Source organism: Linepithema humile, chromosome 6 (assembly GCF_040581485.1).
Source record: "Linepithema humile isolate Giens D197 chromosome 6, Lhum_UNIL_v1.0, whole genome shotgun sequence".
In the NCBI taxonomy this organism is placed as follows: domain Eukaryota; kingdom Metazoa; phylum Arthropoda; class Insecta; order Hymenoptera; family Formicidae; genus Linepithema; species Linepithema humile.
Genome location: NC_090133.1, coordinates 19,179,995 through 19,199,402, shown reverse-complemented (window position 1 = coordinate 19,199,402; position 19,408 = coordinate 19,179,995). Strand labels below are relative to the sequence as shown.

The 19,408-nt window shown below is 30.2% G+C and overlaps 3 protein-coding genes and 1 long non-coding RNA gene across 5 annotated transcripts; 1 reads left to right on the top strand and 3 right to left on the bottom strand.

Moving 5' to 3' along the window:
- Positions 1-9: 9 nt before the first annotated feature.
- LOC137000780 (uncharacterized) lies at positions 10-19,276 on the top strand. The gene is made up of 3 exons (XR_010890969.1): positions 10-413; positions 982-1,088; positions 19,213-19,276. It is a non-coding gene; the product is annotated as an uncharacterized lncRNA (long non-coding RNA).
- LOC105678905 (uncharacterized) lies at positions 4,026-8,372 on the bottom strand. Of its 2 annotated transcripts, none has more exons than XM_012378617.2 (3): positions 8,235-8,372; positions 4,393-4,524; positions 4,026-4,310 (listed from the first exon to the last, which is right to left on the bottom strand). In XM_012378617.2, exons 1-3 carry the CDS (start codon positions 8,250-8,252, stop codon positions 4,161-4,163), a joined length of 300 nt encoding a protein of 99 aa, XP_012234040.1. In that variant the 5' UTR covers positions 8,253-8,372; the 3' UTR covers positions 4,026-4,160. The 2 variants fall into 2 exon arrangements, with proteins under 2 accessions (XP_012234040.1, XP_012234039.1); XM_012378616.2 differs by lacking the exon at positions 8,235-8,372 and adding an exon at positions 4,997-6,826.
- On the bottom strand, positions 7,378-13,814 carry LOC136996884 (G-protein coupled receptor Mth2-like). Its single transcript, XM_067358244.1, has 5 exons — positions 13,781-13,814; positions 11,153-11,231; positions 10,532-10,713; positions 9,981-10,140; positions 7,378-9,591 (listed from the first exon to the last, which is right to left on the bottom strand). Exons 1-5 carry the CDS (start codon positions 13,812-13,814, stop codon positions 9,321-9,323), a joined length of 726 nt encoding a protein of 241 aa, XP_067214345.1. The 3' UTR covers positions 7,378-9,320.
- On the bottom strand, positions 12,046-16,461 carry LOC105678904 (G-protein coupled receptor Mth2-like). The gene is made up of 5 exons (XM_012378615.2): positions 16,239-16,461; positions 15,931-16,009; positions 15,064-15,242; positions 14,508-14,667; positions 12,046-14,134 (listed from the first exon to the last, which is right to left on the bottom strand). Exons 1-5 carry the CDS (start codon positions 16,459-16,461, stop codon positions 13,864-13,866), a joined length of 912 nt encoding a protein of 303 aa, XP_012234038.2. The 3' UTR covers positions 12,046-13,863.
- Positions 19,277-19,408: the final 132 nt, after the last annotated feature.

The following is a 19,408-nucleotide window of genomic DNA, read 5'->3' as shown; positions in this document are numbered from 1 at the left end:
AGCTTCTGCACCGATCACGTGATTGCTTCAGCACTTTCAAATGCATATGCAGGTAAATTGACCAATAACGCGTTTTGTACTAACAATAAAAACTCAGCAATGGTAGTTTATTTTAGATTCGTGATTGGTTGATTTTTCTCACAAACACATTTAATCGTATAACGCGCCACGGAGTAAACAGTTGTGTTCAAGTCCTATATTTCGGAAATGTTTCTGCCTAAAAGTGAATTTTGTGCATATGATATCCGCGTTTTTCGTTGTGTCAAGTTTTTATCGTAATACGTTAACCATCACTATCAATATCGCGGTTCTAGTGTCAGTGATATATTGTGCAGCCGCAGTCGGCCAATATCATACATATTTCACGGCTTTTTCTCGGTGAAGTGTACCAAGTGCATGATGATCATCGTTAGGTATGTAAATATCGTCGTTTTGTAACGAATAGTATATAGATTACATGAACTGTATAGATCACACCCTTCACAATAATTGCTATATTTCTATTAATTTCTCTACCGAAATATTTTATGTTATTTCATTAAATAATTACTACAATTCGTTACTTCCAATATTTTCATACTTATAACCTTATTTCCGATATCGGCAAATTCTACATATGAAAACAGATTAGTTACAATTAACTATTTATTATTTCGATTATTTTTAACAATTATTAGAATTTGTTGGATTTTATCTTTATGTTAATTGCATACAACGTGAAGTTTGTGCTACGTCGAAGTTTGCAGCACTTCGAGAATCGCAATTTGCAATGTTCGAGTACTTTCAACTTCAGTCAGTTACGAATCGCATCGCGATGATTGCAGAGTTGAATTCAATCCATATTTTTCGCGATTGTTATGTTTGAAAGTGAATTCCGCATACGAATAATGATCATGAACATGTTTCTCGTCTCAGGCCGCGCATTTGTTGCAATTTGTTAAATCTTCCGTAATTATTATTATTCGTCAATATCGATTTCAGCCATCTGCTTAATATGTTCGAAGCCGTTCGAGAGCCATTTTACTTATTTTGGATTATATTCTCATCGAAATGTCTCAAAAGTTCGATGGATGCATTATTATTACCAGGTATGTAACTATCATTTTGTACAATAATTAGCTGCGTTGATATTGTTACTCCAGGCAGTAACAATATCGTATGATTTAATAGTCTCACGCTATCGAATGTAAATAGCAGTAGCAACATTTATGTACTTCAAAACTAAGATTAAAAGAAACAAGAAAAATATTGTATATTTAACGCTTTGTGTGTTATGGAATAACACTTGAATTTTCAACGAAAAACGGAACATACAATTAGAGAACAACGAAATTAATCTATCATGACCTAAATGGAATCTCCTTTTCTTTGCATGAATAGGCAATTGCAACTTTCCTTATAAAATTCGGATTGTTGTAAATCTCTTCACTAGATTGCAATTGTCCATCATCAAATTATAGCAATGCTGTATACAAGTATTGTTATACATTTTATACGGAACGATATTATCATCGTCATCCTCATTGGAATTTCCATAAGTTCATACAACATAAAGTTTGTTTCACTTTTATTTTTCACAGAATTTTCGCGCAAATTATGATGCACTAATTCTGTCGTTATTTTGATTATCTCGTTATCTTGGTTTCTCGTAGAATTTGTGTTAAGCTCGTATGGCATCGTTGAGTTGTCACACTGTTCGCCATTCGTAAAATTTTTCTAATACTCTTCGTTGTTTCCCGAGGATGGAATGACAAGCAGAAACACGCAGTATCAAAATGCAAAACTTAATCGATCGTTCATTGCCAAACCTTTGACGCGTCGAATTCATTAAAATCATTTAGTTTTTTCTTAGTCAAATACACTATAAAAATACATTAATAAATATAAAATATTTTTAACAATTTAAAACCTATTTTTCTGGTATTCAGTTTTCTAATAAGCATTCGCACATCTATTAAGTAGCTTTATCTTTCACTTTTCAAATCGCCACAGACTGAAGCCATTACAAAATTATTTTCACAGTTAGTATTTTTATTGAAAATTAATGAATATTTTTGATTAAGCTTAAATTCCGAGATGTATGTTTTTCTCAAAGTCTTATTTCATAAGTACAGTATTAAAAAATAAATTCTTCGTTATTATCACGTTGTCATGAATATTCATCGAAGATGAATCATTTGATTATCTGTTATTATCATAACCGGTTTGTTGTATTAGAATGTTCATTTATAGAAAAAAGAAAGAAAGAGAAACATTGCAGCTTCTTATATAATATAGGTTTGCATATCATACACAAGAGAATTAAATTTAATTGGTTCTTGCATTCTGTGTTACGGTTGATACAGTTATAGCTTGAATGATTTATGTTTAAGAAGTCTGAATAAAGAAATCTATAAACTCAAAATTATATTTATATATATTTTTATATATTTAAAATTGTTTATATAAAGAAATATTATTGTAAAGATTTTAACAAATATAAGAAATATAAATCATTCATGAAAAATATTTTAGAAATTTATTATAATACTGAATAAAGAACTTTTAATGCGTTCCTCAATTTAATCAATTTGCTTATGGATGATTTAATGAATCTTCAGCCAGCATGATCAGACTGGACATGTTTCACAGCCGGCTATTATCGGGAGACGAGATTGACATGATGTCTGAGCATCAACTCGAACAGTGCATCAATAACGTGAGCGTATTTTACCGCGTAACACCAAAACACAAGCTTTGCATCGTGAAGGCCTTGCAGAGAAACGGCAATATAGTCGGCATGACCGGCGACGGTGTGAACGACGGAGTCGCGTTGAAGAAGGCCGACATAGGCATCGCTATGGGCAAAAATGGCACCGATGTGTGCAAAGAAGCGGCCGACATGATTCTAGTCGATGACGATTTTGGCACCATTATGTAAGCATTTTATTTGCCAATAATGTGTTAGACTACGAATCACATGCGATTGTAAATCTTTTATCAATTGCATCACTTTTTTGCTTCAACGCGGCAATCGGGGAGGGAAAAGGAATCTTTCATAACATTCATAATTTTGTAAGATTTCAATTGAGTACAAGTATAGCCGCGCTCTCTTTGATCGCTCTCGCAACATTCATGAGTATACCGAATTCCTTGAACGCTATGCAAATACTGTGGATTAACATCATTATGGATGGTCCGCCTGCGCAGAGGTTAGATATTGCCAAATGAGATTCTCTTAATCTCATTAAATATTTATTAAACATCATTGACATTTATTTATGCAATCTCGGAGTGGAACCGGTAGACAAAGATGTATTAAAACAGAAGCCACGGAACATTAAAGAGCCAATGATCACACGTCATCTCATACTTAACGTTTTATTGTCAAGCGGGAGGTACCGAGCCGGGAAGATTTTCTGATAACGCGACGTAGAGAGAAGTCTTCTTCGCAAAGCACAATCGCCAGTTCGATTGATCAAACTCAAACACATCAATGCTACGTGATGTTTATCACGTCAGTACGCGCGACGTTCTAGATTCGCATCGAAACTCAAATCTAAATTTCTTCGTTCCCCTACCATTGTCCCGCGATCCTCTCTCGCGTGAAGTGGAAGTTCTTGCAGTAGAATTGCTTTGACCAGAATATATCGACCACCGACAACCTTGGAATTCTTTTTGAACGAATTTCTTAATTTGACGATAAAAAGTCTGCGGATTGCAAAAGTTCAAGATTCATGGAAAAAAGCCATATATCTTCGACCTGTCTTGCGCGGTCGCCATCATCAATGATGAAAGCGCATGTTTTATTATTATTCATTATTATTCTATAATAGCAAATATGCAATCGAAGATCAATTAAAATAGGAAGATAAAAAACTAAAGTATGTAATGAATCCGATAGAAATCATTTATCGGGATTCGACGGGAATCTAAGATGGGGAAAAAAATCATATTCTTAATTATTTCTGATCGTGCACACGTTGTTATCGTTAACAACGCGTCAGAAACATCGAGTGTTGTTAATGATGAATAAATAAAACTGATTTTAACTTTAAATATATTTAATTAAATTAAGTTTACACCGCGAGAGAGTTTGGTCGGCGATTCACCAGCGAAATGTTAATATCGCGTTCAAAAATTTCACTGTTGAAATTGTTATTTATTCAGTCTTCGACGTTTCAGTTTTCCACAGGCGTTCCCCATGGGCCTTTATATCCAATGCCCATTCCTAATTTCGCTATTGCGTACTCTCCGAAGCGTCCATTTTCCTGCTCGTACCGTATTCTTCTTAGCTTGCCGACCTCTGGATCAAAGTCCCACTCCGTTTTCTACGCGAAGGATAAGATACCGATTAAAATTATTATTAAAATTATTATTAAAATAGTGTTACACATATGATCATGCACTTACCTTGTGCACGACGGGTTCACCTGCAAGGTACATCCTGATCCGTTGTAGAATGTGTACAAGCCTATAGATTGCAGGTTCTGCGGTTGATATCATTATTTCACTGTGAAGCAATAATGCTGTCAGCACGGTGATCTGGAACACAGAAGATAAAGAAATAGAATCAATTCTTGAAGAATATGAACGATCGTGATACTGAATCTGAGAAAAAGAAATCTAATAATAGCTATTATATTAGAAACTTCTCTTTTATTGGATTAAATGAAGAATGTTTCGAATCGTCATTTTCTGTCGCGGATAGATCGCGTTGAAAAATTAATTACTATTAATATTAATATTAGTAGTATTAATAGTATAATATAATTACTATATATAATTACTATATATAGTATAATTAATTACTATTAATATTAATATTAGTAGTATTAATAGTATTAATATTAATACATAAATATTATACTTAAATAATTGACGAACACAGCGCGACTGAGTTAAATTATTTCAATTCTATCGCGACAAGTAATCTTTTCATTTATTATTAAGATGTTAAAGCCTTCGTTACTCGAGATTAATTTGACTCTTTGCATTTTTCATTCAGTAAACTCACCAATATCTGATTCCGCTTCATGGCAATCGTCGGCTCCGCGGGCAGGGATGATGATGTTCCATGCGGTATGACTACCCTATATGACGCTTATCTACAAATCCACTCGCTTATACGTGAGACTGTTCACGGACATTGCTCACTGTTGCAATCGGCAGTGAAAGTAAAAAACCCTGATTGCGCAAACTCGACAACGCGCAAAGTTCGAAAAATCGTGCTCAAACGGCTCATCCCGTGAATGACAATTGATTGTCCATCGTATCGATCGCGAAATGTCACATTGGGATCACGAATTTTTCGCGGGGCATGGAAATGGAGGAGGGGCATAAAAGTTAAAGCCGGCTCGGCCTTCCGGTCTTTCCGGTGGGTGATTTCGCAGTGAGCTTAATAAACCATGCGCATTGAAGTGCTTTTAACGATCATCTTTTGCGCGATAAGTGATACGGATTAATAGATCTCGAATGCGCAATACAAATTGCGCTACGAGGACTTTCACTCACTTGCAGACCTTCAATTTCATCCATAATGGGCGGTTATACTTTTACTTTTGTGTATTTCGCGTTAATGTGCGGATCTACGGATACACTAATATAGTTAACACTTCCGAATCTCGGCAAGGCCTTCGGTATGCGTTAACATACACTGTTTTTCGAATTGTTTACAACAGCATTGCATAAATACGACGTGATTTTACAAATATTTATCAATTGGTGAAACAATCCAATCTCCTTTTCCCAAAAACGAATACAAAATTAATTGTGCAAAAAATAGACACTGTCTTGTAACTTTTACATAATGTTTACAAAACAGATGTTTGCTGTTCTGGTAACCATTATGTCATTTCTAGATAATGTTTAGGTGGAAATGTCAGCAACATTACGCTATATATAACACGTAACAAATACTTGAAACTTAAAATGTAAAATTACGTAATTAAAACAGAACCTAGTACACTCTGTTCTGTAACATTTATAAATTATACACATATGTGTTCTGTAAAATTACGTAGCTATAACAGAGCCTAGTAAACACTTCCTTCTGTAAAATTTGCATAACATTTACAAAACACAGACATGCGTGTTCTGTAAATGTTATGCAAATATTACAGAACAGTGTTTACTAAGTTTTGTTATAGTTATGTAATTTTATATTTTAAATTTTAGGTATTAGTTACGTATGTTCTGTAATATTTGTATAATATTTACAGAACAGATATTCACTGTGTTCTGTAAATGTTATATTAATGCTACAGATTACCATTACCTCACTTTTAAGTAGTGTTTAGGTTAATATGTCAGTAACATGCAAATAGCATTTGATTGTACCCCCGTTTTTCATCATGAACGAATTATTGATGCACACGATATTATGGAGGAGAAAGAACTTATACACTCAAAAAAATATTTCGCTGATGTAGTTAGATTTCTAGATATTGCAACAAGAATGTATCGCTATTTTTCGTATCTGTGAAAACATTGTTTGTCACATATAGAATTTATAGCAGTAATGTTCTAGCAATAGCTTCTGAAAAATTTAGGTACCATTGCTAAATGTTATTCATTGCATGATATAAATGAGTTTTAGCAGTACAACTAAATATTGCTCACTGCATAGTATAAATGAGTATTAATACTGTAGCTAAATATTACTTACTGTATAGTATAAATGAGTTTTGATAATACAGCTAGAACAATCTTTATGAGTAGCTATCGATTATAACTGCAGCATCGAGATAATGTGACAATATATTCTAGATGTCATAGCTAACTTTTTTTTAACTACAGCTAAATTAATTTTATAAACTTTTAGTGTACCTATACAATATTTTATAATTGAATTTATTAGAAAAAGATGTGTTAAGCAATGCATTTTAATAAATTTATTATAATGCATTGGTTAACACATCTTTTTCTAATAAATTCAATTATAAAATATTGTATAGGTACACTAAAAGTATATAAAATTAATTTAGCTGTAATTTAAAAAAAGTTAACTGTGACATCTAGAATATAATTATTTAATCAAATATATCACTTCTGTAGAATATAATAATCTAAACTATAGTTAATCTTTTTCTACTCATAAATAATGGGAAGTCTAATTACTATGGCTATAGGCTATCTTTCTAGTTTCATTATTTATATTGTAGGTACATATATTAAATATGTATTTTTATATATTGTAGTAATTTGGCTTCCCAAACAATTTGTGCGTAGAAAGAAATAAAGTCTGACTATTAATACTTTTTCTTCCTATATATATATCAGTAACAGGATCAGTCTCTGGACACAGGATAGATAACTAAAAAGAAAGATTTATAATTATATATGTATTGAAAAATACATATATAAATACTAATAGGCACTAATAAAAATACTAATATCTTATGAAAAAGAATACATTTATTTTCAATGTGTTTTCAATCTTTTATATAATGTGTTAACAATCTTTTATATATGTTAATGTTTTATATCATATGTTAGTGTTTTATATAATGTTAATGTTTATACATATATATATATATATATATATATGTATAAACATTATCAAATACATATTTTTATTGCTACAGTAAATGATGCAGTGTGACATATTGTTTTCCATCACTGCCTTTACAATATAACAAAGGTAAATAATGTAAAAGATCAGTAATTAAAATTGCTATTATTTTAGCAGTATTACAAACACTATAACAATGAAAATGTTCATTGTACATTGTACAAAAAAGGACATTGCATACGAAACAGATATTATTATTATTATTTACTAGAATTGAGGAAATAGTACCAAATTCAGGCCCATTTTCATCATCTATTCCTATTGCTATGCACATTCCCTTTTTATATAAAATTCCTTTAAAAATAACGAAAGTGTGTTGCTTAAAGTTATCAGAAAAACTTTTTGGAAGAAAAGGAACAGATAAATTAAAAGAATTTGATTTCTCTTCAGGCCCTACTTGTAATATATTATAAAGACCCTTTTGAGCTATAAATTGGTAAGCACATCGAAGCTGTTGTTTTACAGCTAAAGTATAAGCAATATGACAAAAATTTATAACTATTTGTTGATATATTATAAAGCAGGAAAAATTTTGACGGTTTTTTTATTAACATACTTGCTTAAAAAATAAATAATGGCATGTGAAAGAAACTAATTTATTTTAACGATAGTGCAAAAAATTAATGCAATTGATATCTAATCTAATTATAATATTTAATCAAGTAAATAATTATATTCTTACTTTCAAACGCCGATGCATATTGCTTGAGATTCCATGTTTTTAATAAATCTCTAGTCGTCAATTCGATGAAAATGTTATCATCTGACATTATTACACACACAACCGTCACGGTCAAACTTCTTCCACGGTAAAACTTTCACAAACACCCAAATGAGACACAAACTCGAAGCACGATTCGCCTATGTGTTTAATATGCGTTGTCCCTTTGTCTGAACCGGTATCAACATGTACTACACGATGGGCGCTGGCACGAAATTTTACGCAGTACGTGTTGCATGCGCCACACGCGGCGTGATCGTGATACACTAAGAAAAATGTTTCGCTGATGTAGTTAGATTTCTAGATATCGCAGCTAATATCTATTTTAAAAGAGCTAGACAAATTGGGCGCGTCATATAAACTGTTAGATGTGCAGATCATAAATTCATTTGTTTGCACTGTTGATTTTTTCTGTTTATTTCAATCAAACTTTCTAACACGTGATTGATATATGATCTAACACGTGATTGATCTTATATAGATAGGTGCTTTAGAGAAACTTTTTTTTTATAGTTCACAAACAATACAGATATATATTCTGTTTCTGTCATCTAAACTGATTAAGTAATTACATATGCAATATCACAACAGTTGCTAATCATTTATCTGTTTTAGTTAATTTTTTACACCTAGAAAATTTTAGCTATTATTGCAAGATCATTTTTTTGAGTGTAGAAAAACTTATTTATCATGCATTTCTTTTATCATGTTATCATGTTATTATTATGTATATGGAAAAATCAACAATGAAATATTTCACACAAATTGATTTGCATTGATCATCCGTATCTTGGAATTTTATTACTTAGTTTTATGAAGAATTATGATAAAAGTTACAAATAATGTCTAGTATTTAAAATCCTTAAAAATAATTTAAGAAATATTAAAAAATAATGAAAAATATATATTTTTTTGCAACGTTTTTAATTGTAGTACCGACTATTTCAGACAAATTCCCCACGTGATAATTAGCCTGCATTTTGACTACTTGCGTGGATCTCTGTCACTGTTGTAGAAAAAGTATGCAAAGTTGCGGTATGGCAATTGTTACTTGCAGACGTTTTCCCGTTTTACAAATAACTTTTTACAACCGAATCGTTTCAGCAGTAATTGCCAAATTCTTTTCTTGCAAACGAATATGATGAAAATGACGAAGCCTTGCAGGAATTCTATTGTGCTTGTGATAAGCAGAACATAAAGTGGCACAAATTCTACAATGCCAAAGATTTCAATCATTATATCGCTAGTCCATCTAAATATTCTTATTAGGCCCAAGTTTATATCCGCAAAGAGCAACAGCTTCAGATACGTCATAGATCTGCAAACATATTTATTTCTATATATCTTGTAGTTTTAATTATTTTGAGTGTTTATTACTCTAGATAAAATAGTGCTTTCTAAGAATATAAAAAGGATACAAAACAGAGAATTTAACTTATTATAAACGAGCATTTAAAGTAATTAATATTAGTAATTAATATTATTAAGCAAAAATAAAAATTAGAAAATCTTGTAATCTTGTAATCTATATAGATTTAAACAGCATTTATAACTAAAATAATCATTTAATTAAGATAATGTAAAGAAATAACGGAGATCAATTTTAATTCTTGGAAATTTGAATCATAATTTCATAAGTTCTTTTAAAAAGTTTAAAAAGAGATATATGTTGTTATTGTGCATAAATGAATAATAGTACATATGTACCTTTGCTTAGTTTGGTGTTTGTTCTCCGCGTCTTTTAGAAAGCTGTCGATAATTTTTGTTGCGCGTACGATGTTTAACATTGTAAAAATCAAAAAACATATGTTGCAGACAATAAGAACACTTGTGGGTATTATAAAATGTGCAAAATTTGCATGGTTTGCTGAAATAAAAATGAAGTTCTTTATATTATTTGTAGGATGTCCACACATCAGTTAAAAGTTTTAAATTTAATTAAGGATTATAAAATAACGATTGTGAGTCATTTATTATAAAATTACGCAGGGGAAAGAACAAGTCTAAGAAAAATTTTTTGAGTGGATTTCTGGGTAATTTAAAAAAAATTTATTTTATAAGAAATAATAATAACTAGTCATTCATCATATATTACGCACATATAATGTTTATTTAATTTTTTTGCGATTTTTATGAAGTTTATTTTACCATTGCAAATGTTAACATAATATAAAGAACGTATTGTTGCTATTTTCACGATCGTATTATGGATTTCAATGAAGTATTAGCAGTAATAGAAAGTAAAATATGATTATTACCGAATCCGAATGCCGTATTCATACAGATATTGAGTTGGATATTATAAGGCACTGTCGAAACAAAATTTATTATAGCACAAATGATGACGTAAATACTGCCGATTCCCCATGCATACAATGAGTACATGAGGAAAATTTTTCTCTTTGATTGCTTTACGCTTTTACGTAAAAAACGAACATTTCTGCAACATAATAGTGTCACCTATGTTAGTTTTTACTTTGGATGTGGTATACAGGCAATGAAATAGTTCAATTAATTTGTAATTATTGCCAAATATATTCTTATATATTCTTATATATAAATATATATATATAGTTGTATAAATATATATCAAATATAATTAATTAATTAATATCAAAATAAATACTTTCATACAATTCCAAAGTATAAGTAAATTACTCCAATTAAAAAATGGAAGAGGATTAATTTTTATTATTTTACGTATTTTCTTCAGTAGCTCTATTATTCGATTATCAATTTCAATTTGTTTAAGAACAAAATAATATTAATTGTTATATGGATTTCTCTTATATAAATATTAATATTTTTTGTTTTTTCTCTCTGCAATGGAATTGAATAAAAGTTTGGCTAAGGGTTTTACGAAGTATTTGAATACTTACCCAAATGTCCGTAAAATATCGAAGCATATCGCATTTTGCCACAAGAGGCTCGCAAAATAACAGAAATAGAATAGTAAACCTGAAAGAGTCAAATAAATAGTATTAGCATGCATTAAAGCGCTAATATTTTTTATTTTATATTCATTATTTATCAATGTATTTTCAAAGTTTTTATCATTTTGATATTGTTAAATTATTAGATGTAGTAAAATAGTGCAGTCAGTTACGTAGAATAACAGACGCGCCAGCGTTTATTTAAATATTTATACTATAAAAAAATTATTGCTACATTGTTGCGCAAACCGTACTTGCTGCAACGCAGACAGGATACATCTCTTCAAACGTCTCTTTCTTATGGACGATTAGCATGGTCGTGAATACGACGAACAATGACGCGACATATGAACGCAAAGTATATCCGTGCATATTTTGAAGTTCTGGACATATGGAATACACGATGAATGTCATCAGAAGACACAGCAAAGATGCTATGATAACTGCAGTCTTAATGTCGAAATATATCGATATCTTTTGATCGAAAATGGCGTAGCAGGTAGTAGTTGAGTTAAAGTACTCTAAAATATTGGAGCACTTAATTATTAACGAAATTAATCTATCGTGACGTGATAAGTTTAGAGAGCTGTTGTCAGGAAACATCGTATTCTCATTATCCATAATATCAAACGGAATCTTGGTTTCTTCGCATATATAAGCAATTGCGGCTTCCTCCGTAAAATTAGAATTGTTGTTCTCAAATTCTCGTAACTTCTTTGCAAAGCAATTGTCAAATATCAAATTACAGCAATGCTGTATGCAAGTATTATTACACATTTTATACAGAACGATATTATCATCGTCTTCCTCAATGGAATGTTCATTAAGTCCATGCAACATAAAGTTTGTCTCACTTTTATTTTTCACAGAATTTTCGTGCGAATTATAATGGATTAACTTTGTCTCATTGTCTTGATTTTTCATAGAATTTGCGTTAAGCTCGAATGGCATCGTTGAATTGTCACTCCGTTCATCACCATTCGTGTAATTTTCCCAATACTCTTCGTTCTTTTCCGAGGATAGAATGACAGGCAGAAACACGCAGTACCAAAATGCAAAACTTGGTCGATGCATCGCTAAACCTTTGACGCGTCGAATTCACTAAAATCATTTAGTTTTTTCTTCTTAGTTAAATACACTGTAAAAATACTAACTGTGGAGTTAATTTTATGAATGGTGCTTTGAATTTGTAGCTATTTGAAGAGCGAAAGATAAAGCTACTGTAGTAGATGCACAAATGCTCATCAGGATCTAAATGCTATAAAAACAGGATTTAAAAATGTAAAAAATATATATTCATAAAACAGGTTTTCGATTAGTAGTAAAATGCTAATAAGAATTCTTACAAGAAACCTTGGCAAAGACATCTCACTAGCATATTATTTCTGATCGAGAATCTGTTTTATAAAATTATTTCCACAGTTAGTGTTTTTATTGTAAAAAATAATGAGTATTGTTGATTAAGCTTAAGTTCCGGGATTCATGTTTTCCTCAATATCCTATTTCATAAGTTCAGTATTAAGAAATAAATTGTTTGTTATTATCACGTTGTCATGAATACTCATCGAAGATTAATCATCATTTGATTATCTGGTATTATCATAATCGGTTTGTTGTATTAGAATGTTTATTTATTTAAGAAAGAAGGAAAGAGAAACTTTGCAGCTTTTTAGATAACATAGATTTGCACATCATTTAATTGATTCTTGCATTCTGCGTTACGGTTGATACAGTTATAGCTTGAATGATTTATGTTTAAGAAATCTGTGAAAAGAAATCTATAAACTCAAAATTATATTTATATATATTTTTATATATTTAAAATTGTTTATATTGAAATCTTATTGCAAATATTTTAACGAATACAAGAAATATAAACGTTTATGAAAAATATTTTAGAAATTTATTATAAAATGTACACATGCGAATAGCACTTGATTGTATTTTTGTTTTTTACCATAAACGAATTATTGATGCACATGATATTATGGAAGAGAATGAACTCACAGAAAAACTTATTTATCGTGTGTTTCTTTTTTTCGGGCGGTTTGTGATGAATACGAATAAAATATAACATTATCGTCATTAATCATTTTATTAACTTTTGGCTAGCACTATTTAATTTTATGATTTTTTATTTAAACAAACGACAAACAATCGCGCTATGCAAACACGATCCATACAAACGTGTGATTTCTATACTGAATAAGTAACTATCGTTACGTTAGAAAAACAATCTAGCGATATTTGCTGTGGAGTTTTGTATACAGAGTGGTTAAAGGAATGATATAAATATTAATTTGCCTAACTAAGTCTTTTAAATATGTATATTTTGTCGTACAAATCATTTCTATGAAAGGCAATTAAAACTTGAAAAAAATTATAAAAGTTGAGAATTTATTTTTAGTGGAACGATACTAAATAACTCATTAAAATTTTATATTGCAGTAAATGTTAATATATCATCAAAAGATATATATACATATATATATATATATATATATATATATACATATGGGAAAATAATTATAATAGATAATATAATATAATAGATAAATATAATAGATTTCTCACAATTAGCCTGCATGTTGTCTTCGTGCGTGGACATCTCTGTCACTGTTGTAGAAGAAGTATGCAAAGTCGCGATACGGCAATTGTTACTTGCTGACGCTTTTCCGTTTTACAAATAACTTTTCACAACCGAATCGTTTCAGCAGTAATTGCCAAATTCTTTTCTTGCAAACGAATATGATGAAAATGACGAAGCCCTGCAGGAATTCTATTATGTCTATGATAAGCAGAATGAAATTTGGCACAAATTCCACAACATCAAACATTGCTATTATCATATCGCTAGTCCATCTAAATATTCTTAGTAGGCCCAAGTTTATATCCGCAAAGAGCAATAACTTCAAATACATCATAGATCTGCAAACATATTTATTTCTACATGTCTTGTAGTTATAATTACTTTGAGTGCTTATTACTCTAGATAAAATAGTGCTTTCTAAGAATATAAAAAGGATACAAAACAGAGAATTTAATTTATTATAAATGAGCATTTAAAGTAATTAATATTAAGCAAAAATAAAAATTAGAAAATCTTGTAATCTTGTAATCTGTATAGATTTAAACAGCATTTATAACTAAAATAATCATTGAATTAAGATAATGTAAAGAAATAACGGAGTTCAATTTTAATTCTTGGAAATTTGAATTATAATTTCATAAGTTCTTTTAAAAAGTTTGAAAAGAGATATATGTTGTTATTGCGCATAAATGAATAATAGTACATATGTACCTTTGTTTAGTTTGGTGCTTGTTCTCCGCGTCTTTTAGAAAGCTATCGATAATTTTTGTTGCGCGTACGATGTTTAACATCGTAAAAATCAAGAAACATATGTTGCAGATAATAAGAACACTTATGGGTATTTCAAAATATGCAAAATCTGCATGTTGCGCTGAAATAAAAATGAAGTTCTTATATTATTTGTAGGATGTGCACACATAATATTAGTTAAAAGTTTAAAATTTAATTAAGGATTATAATATAACGATTGTGAATCAGTTTTTATAAAATTACGCAGGAAAAAGGAGAAGTCTAAGAAAAATTTTTTGAGTGCATTTCTGGGTAATTTTTTAAAAACTGTTTTCTAAGAAATAATAATAACTAGTCATTCATCAAATATTACGCACATATAATGTTTATTTAATTTTTCATGCGATTTTTATGAAGTTTATTTTACAATTGCAAATGTTAACATAATATAAAGAATAGTATTGTTGCTATTTACACGATCGTGTTATGGATTTCAATGAAGTATTAGCAGTAATACAAAGTAAAATGTGATTATTACCGAATCCGAATGTAGTGATGCAGATATTTGGTTGGATATTATCAGGCACAGTCGGAACAAAATTCATTATAGCACAAATGACGACGTAAATGCTGGCGATTCCCCATACACAGAACGAATACGCGAGGAAAATTTTTCTCTTTGATTGCTTCACGCTTTTGTGTAAAAAACGAACTCCTCTGCAACATAGTAGTGTCACTCATGTTAGTCTTTACTTTGGATGTGGTATACAGGCAATGAAATAGTTCAATTAATTTGTAATTATCATATTAAAAAAATAGCTATGTCAGTCCAGAGCTGGGTGTTGGTTGCGCAGTAAAGAAAAGTTAACAATTAGTTAATTCATATTAATTCATATAAATTAATTAACTAATTGTTAACTTTTCTTTACTGAGCAATCAACACCCAGCTCTAGGCTGATATAGCTATTTTTTTAATATGATAATTTGTTTATTAAAAAAGCCCAAATTGACAATTTCTTTATTTTTAATTAATTTGTGATTAATACCAAATATATTCATAGTTGTATAAATATATATCAAATATAAGTAATTAATTTATATCAAAATAAATACTTTTATACAATTCCAAAGTATAAGTAAATTACTCCAATTAAAAAATGGAAGAGGATTAATTTTTATTATTTTACGTATTTTTTTCAGTAGTTCTATTATTCGATTATCAATTTCAAATTGTTTAAGAACAAAATAATATTAATATTAATATTATATTAATATTAATATTATAAATATTAATATTATATGGATTTCTTTTTTATATAAATATTAATATTTTTTGTTTTTTCTCTCTGCAATGGAATTGAATAAAAGTTTGACTAATGGTTTTACGAAGTATTTGAATACTTACCCAAATGTCCGTAAAATATCGAAGCATATCGCATTTTGCCAGAAGAGGCTCGCAAAAAAACAGAAATAGAATAGTAAACCTGAAACAGTCAAATAAATAGTGTTAGCATGCATTAAAGCGCTAATATTTTTTATTTTATATTCGTTATTTATCAATGCATTTTTAAAGTTTTTATTATTTTGATATTGTTAAATTATTAGATGTAGTAAAATAGTGCAGTCAATTATGTAAAATAACAGACGCGCCAGCGTTTATTTAAATATTTATACTATAAAAAAATTATTGCTACATTGTTGCGGAAATCGTACTTGCTGCAACGCAGACAGGATATATCTCTTCAAACGTCTCTTTCTTATGGACGATTAGCATGATCGTGAATACGACGAACAATGACGCGACATATGAACGCAAAGTATATCCGTGCATATTTTGAAGTTCTGGACATATGGAATACACGATGAATGTCATCAGAAGACACAGCAAAGATGCTATGACAACTGCAGTCTTAATATCCAAATATATCGAAACCATTTGGTTCAAAATGGCGTCGCAGATCGTTGAGTCAGCAGAATTAGATAAAATATCGGTGCACTTAGATAACAACGAAATTAGTCTATCATGACGTGATAATTTCAGAAAGCTGTTGTCAAAAAACATTGTATTCTCATTATCCATAATATCAAACGGAATCTCGTTTTCTTTGCATGAATAAGCAATTATGGCTTCTATTGTATAATTAGGATTGTTTTTAATAAAATCTTGCCTCTTCACTTCATAGCAATTGTTTATTAGCATACTGCAGCAATATTGTAAGCAAGTATTGTTACACATTTTATACGGAATGATATTATCATCGTCATCCTTATTGGAATGTTCATTAAGTTCATGCAACATAAAGTTTGTTTCACTTTTATTTTTCACAGAATTTTCGTGCGAATTATGATGCATTAATTCTATCTCATTATCTTGATTTTTCATAGAATTTTCGTTAAGCTCGAATGGCATCGTTGAATTGTCACTTTGTTCATCGCCATTCGTGAAATTTTTCCAATACTCTTCGTTCTTTCCCGAAGATGTAATGACAAGTAGAAACACACAGTACCAAAATGCAAAACTTGGTCGAATCATCGCCAAACCTTTGACGTGTCGAATTCACTAAAATCATTTACTTTTTTCTTCTTAGTTAAATACACTGTAAAAATACTAACTGTGGATATAATGTTATGAATGGTGCTTTCAATTTGTAGCGATTTGAAGAGCGAAAGATAAAGCTACTGTAGTAGATGCACGAATGCTCATCAGAATCTAAATGCTATAAAAACAAGATTTAAAAATGTAAAAAATATATATTCATAAAACAGGTTTTCGATTAGTAGTAAAATGCTAATAAGAATTCTTACAAGAAACCTTGGCAAAGAATTCTCACTAGCATATTATTTCTGATTGAGAATCTGTTTTATAAAATTATTTCCACAGTTAGTGTTTTTGTTGTGAAAAATAATGAGTATTCTTGATGGAGCTTAAGTTCCGGGATGCATGTTTTTTCTCAAAGTCTTATGTAATTAGTACAGTATTCGATAATAAATTGTTCGTTATTATCACGTTGTCATAAATATTCTTCGATGGTTAATCATCATTTGATCATCATTTTATCTAGTATTATTATAACCTGGTTTGTTGAATTACAATGTTTATTTGTAGAAAAAAAGAAAGAAAGAAAAAGATTGCAGCTTTTTGTACAAAATAAATTTGCATATTATACTCAAAAGAATTAAAACTAATTCTTGCATTCCGTGTTACGGTTGATACAGTTATAGCTTGAATGATTTATGTTTAAGATGTCTGATTAAAGAAAGTTGCGGTGCGGCAATTGCTACTCGTTGATGTTTTCCCGTTTATACAAATAACTTTTCGCAACCGAATCGTTTCAGCAGTAATTGCATGATTTTTTTCTTGCAAACGAATAAGACAGAGTAAAATAAATCAAGCAAATAAATCAAGATTATAGTTGCGTTCAAAATAATGAATATTTACAATATTTTCAACAAATGAATGAATTATTATTTACCGCAAAGTTGCTCCGCCGGTGCCCGATGCTCCTCCTAAACCTCCTTCTCTCAGTGGTCTCCAAAGTATTCACACGCGATCGCGACGCGAATACGAAAATCGCACGGCACTTTAAACGGCACTCCGCGTTTTACATTACTGTGAAATTACGGCGGAACGATATTATAATAATCATACGATATTTTTGCCGACACTCCCAACGCGTATTTTGTCATATTAGGACAAAAGTTGAAACTCGAATATCGCTCATCGCACGGAATACGCGTTCGACACGCTGCCATGTACGCAACAGGTAACGATAGAAAAGGGGGAGGAAGGTGAAAAACTGAGGAATAATAAGAATTGAGGGTAGTTGAGGGGAATAACGCGCCGATACGCGAACGGTCTGCCTCGCTCAAGTTCCGCCGTGCGAATAGTAATAGTCCAGGAGCGAGGATTCATTTGTATAAGGTCGTGTCGAAGGGTGATTTAGGAGTAGGGGAAAAGAATGTGCCGATAACGCGTGCCAGAGAGAAAGCGTGGCAGTAAGGGAGAGAGGACATAGAGCACGTAGACTACAGAGCGTATGTAAACAACCCCACCAAATCTCCCCATGCCGTGAGTGAACGAATATTCCTAATATGATATATAATATTTTGCACATTACAAAATGTTCTTTTCGCATTTAGAATTTTAATTTCGATAAATAATTTACTATTTTATTTTTCGTCTTTTATCGTATTTTTAAAATTTTTATCTGTAAATTCGTTAGCGTAATCTAATATAAAAATTAATTTTACTTGATTAAAATTCCGCGTTTTAAAGCTCTTTGATATTACAACGACTACACGATATTTTAGACGACACTCTCGACGCGTATTTTGTCATGTTATGATAAAAATAAAACTCTAATATTACACGAATCATCGTATGGAACACGCATTCGACACTCTGCCATGTCACTATAAAGAAATTCAATAAATTTACACAAATAATACATGTAAAAATTACATAATTAATACTTATAATATTTTGTCTTTTATTTTGTAAATATATCTTATTTTATATGGAAAATTACATAAGTGATAGAATATTTTTAAAATTTTATGTGATTATCCAAATTTTTGTAATAAAATCCATTGCAATAATTATTTGTAAGATATAAATTATAAATTATTTTGAACGCTGTTCTAATCTAATTTGACTGTTTATATTGAATACATTTATATTTTACAGATCAACTGGTATGCAATCATCTGGTACAACAATTCCTCTGCTGCGCATCGTCTGTCGGTAAGTTTAGTCTAATTTATTATTATTTTAAATTTATGCTACTTCACTAATTTTATTTATTTTACAATGTGCCAGTAACATGAAAGAATATTTTATAAATACAAAATTTAGAAACAATAAACTTAGAATCTAATAAATC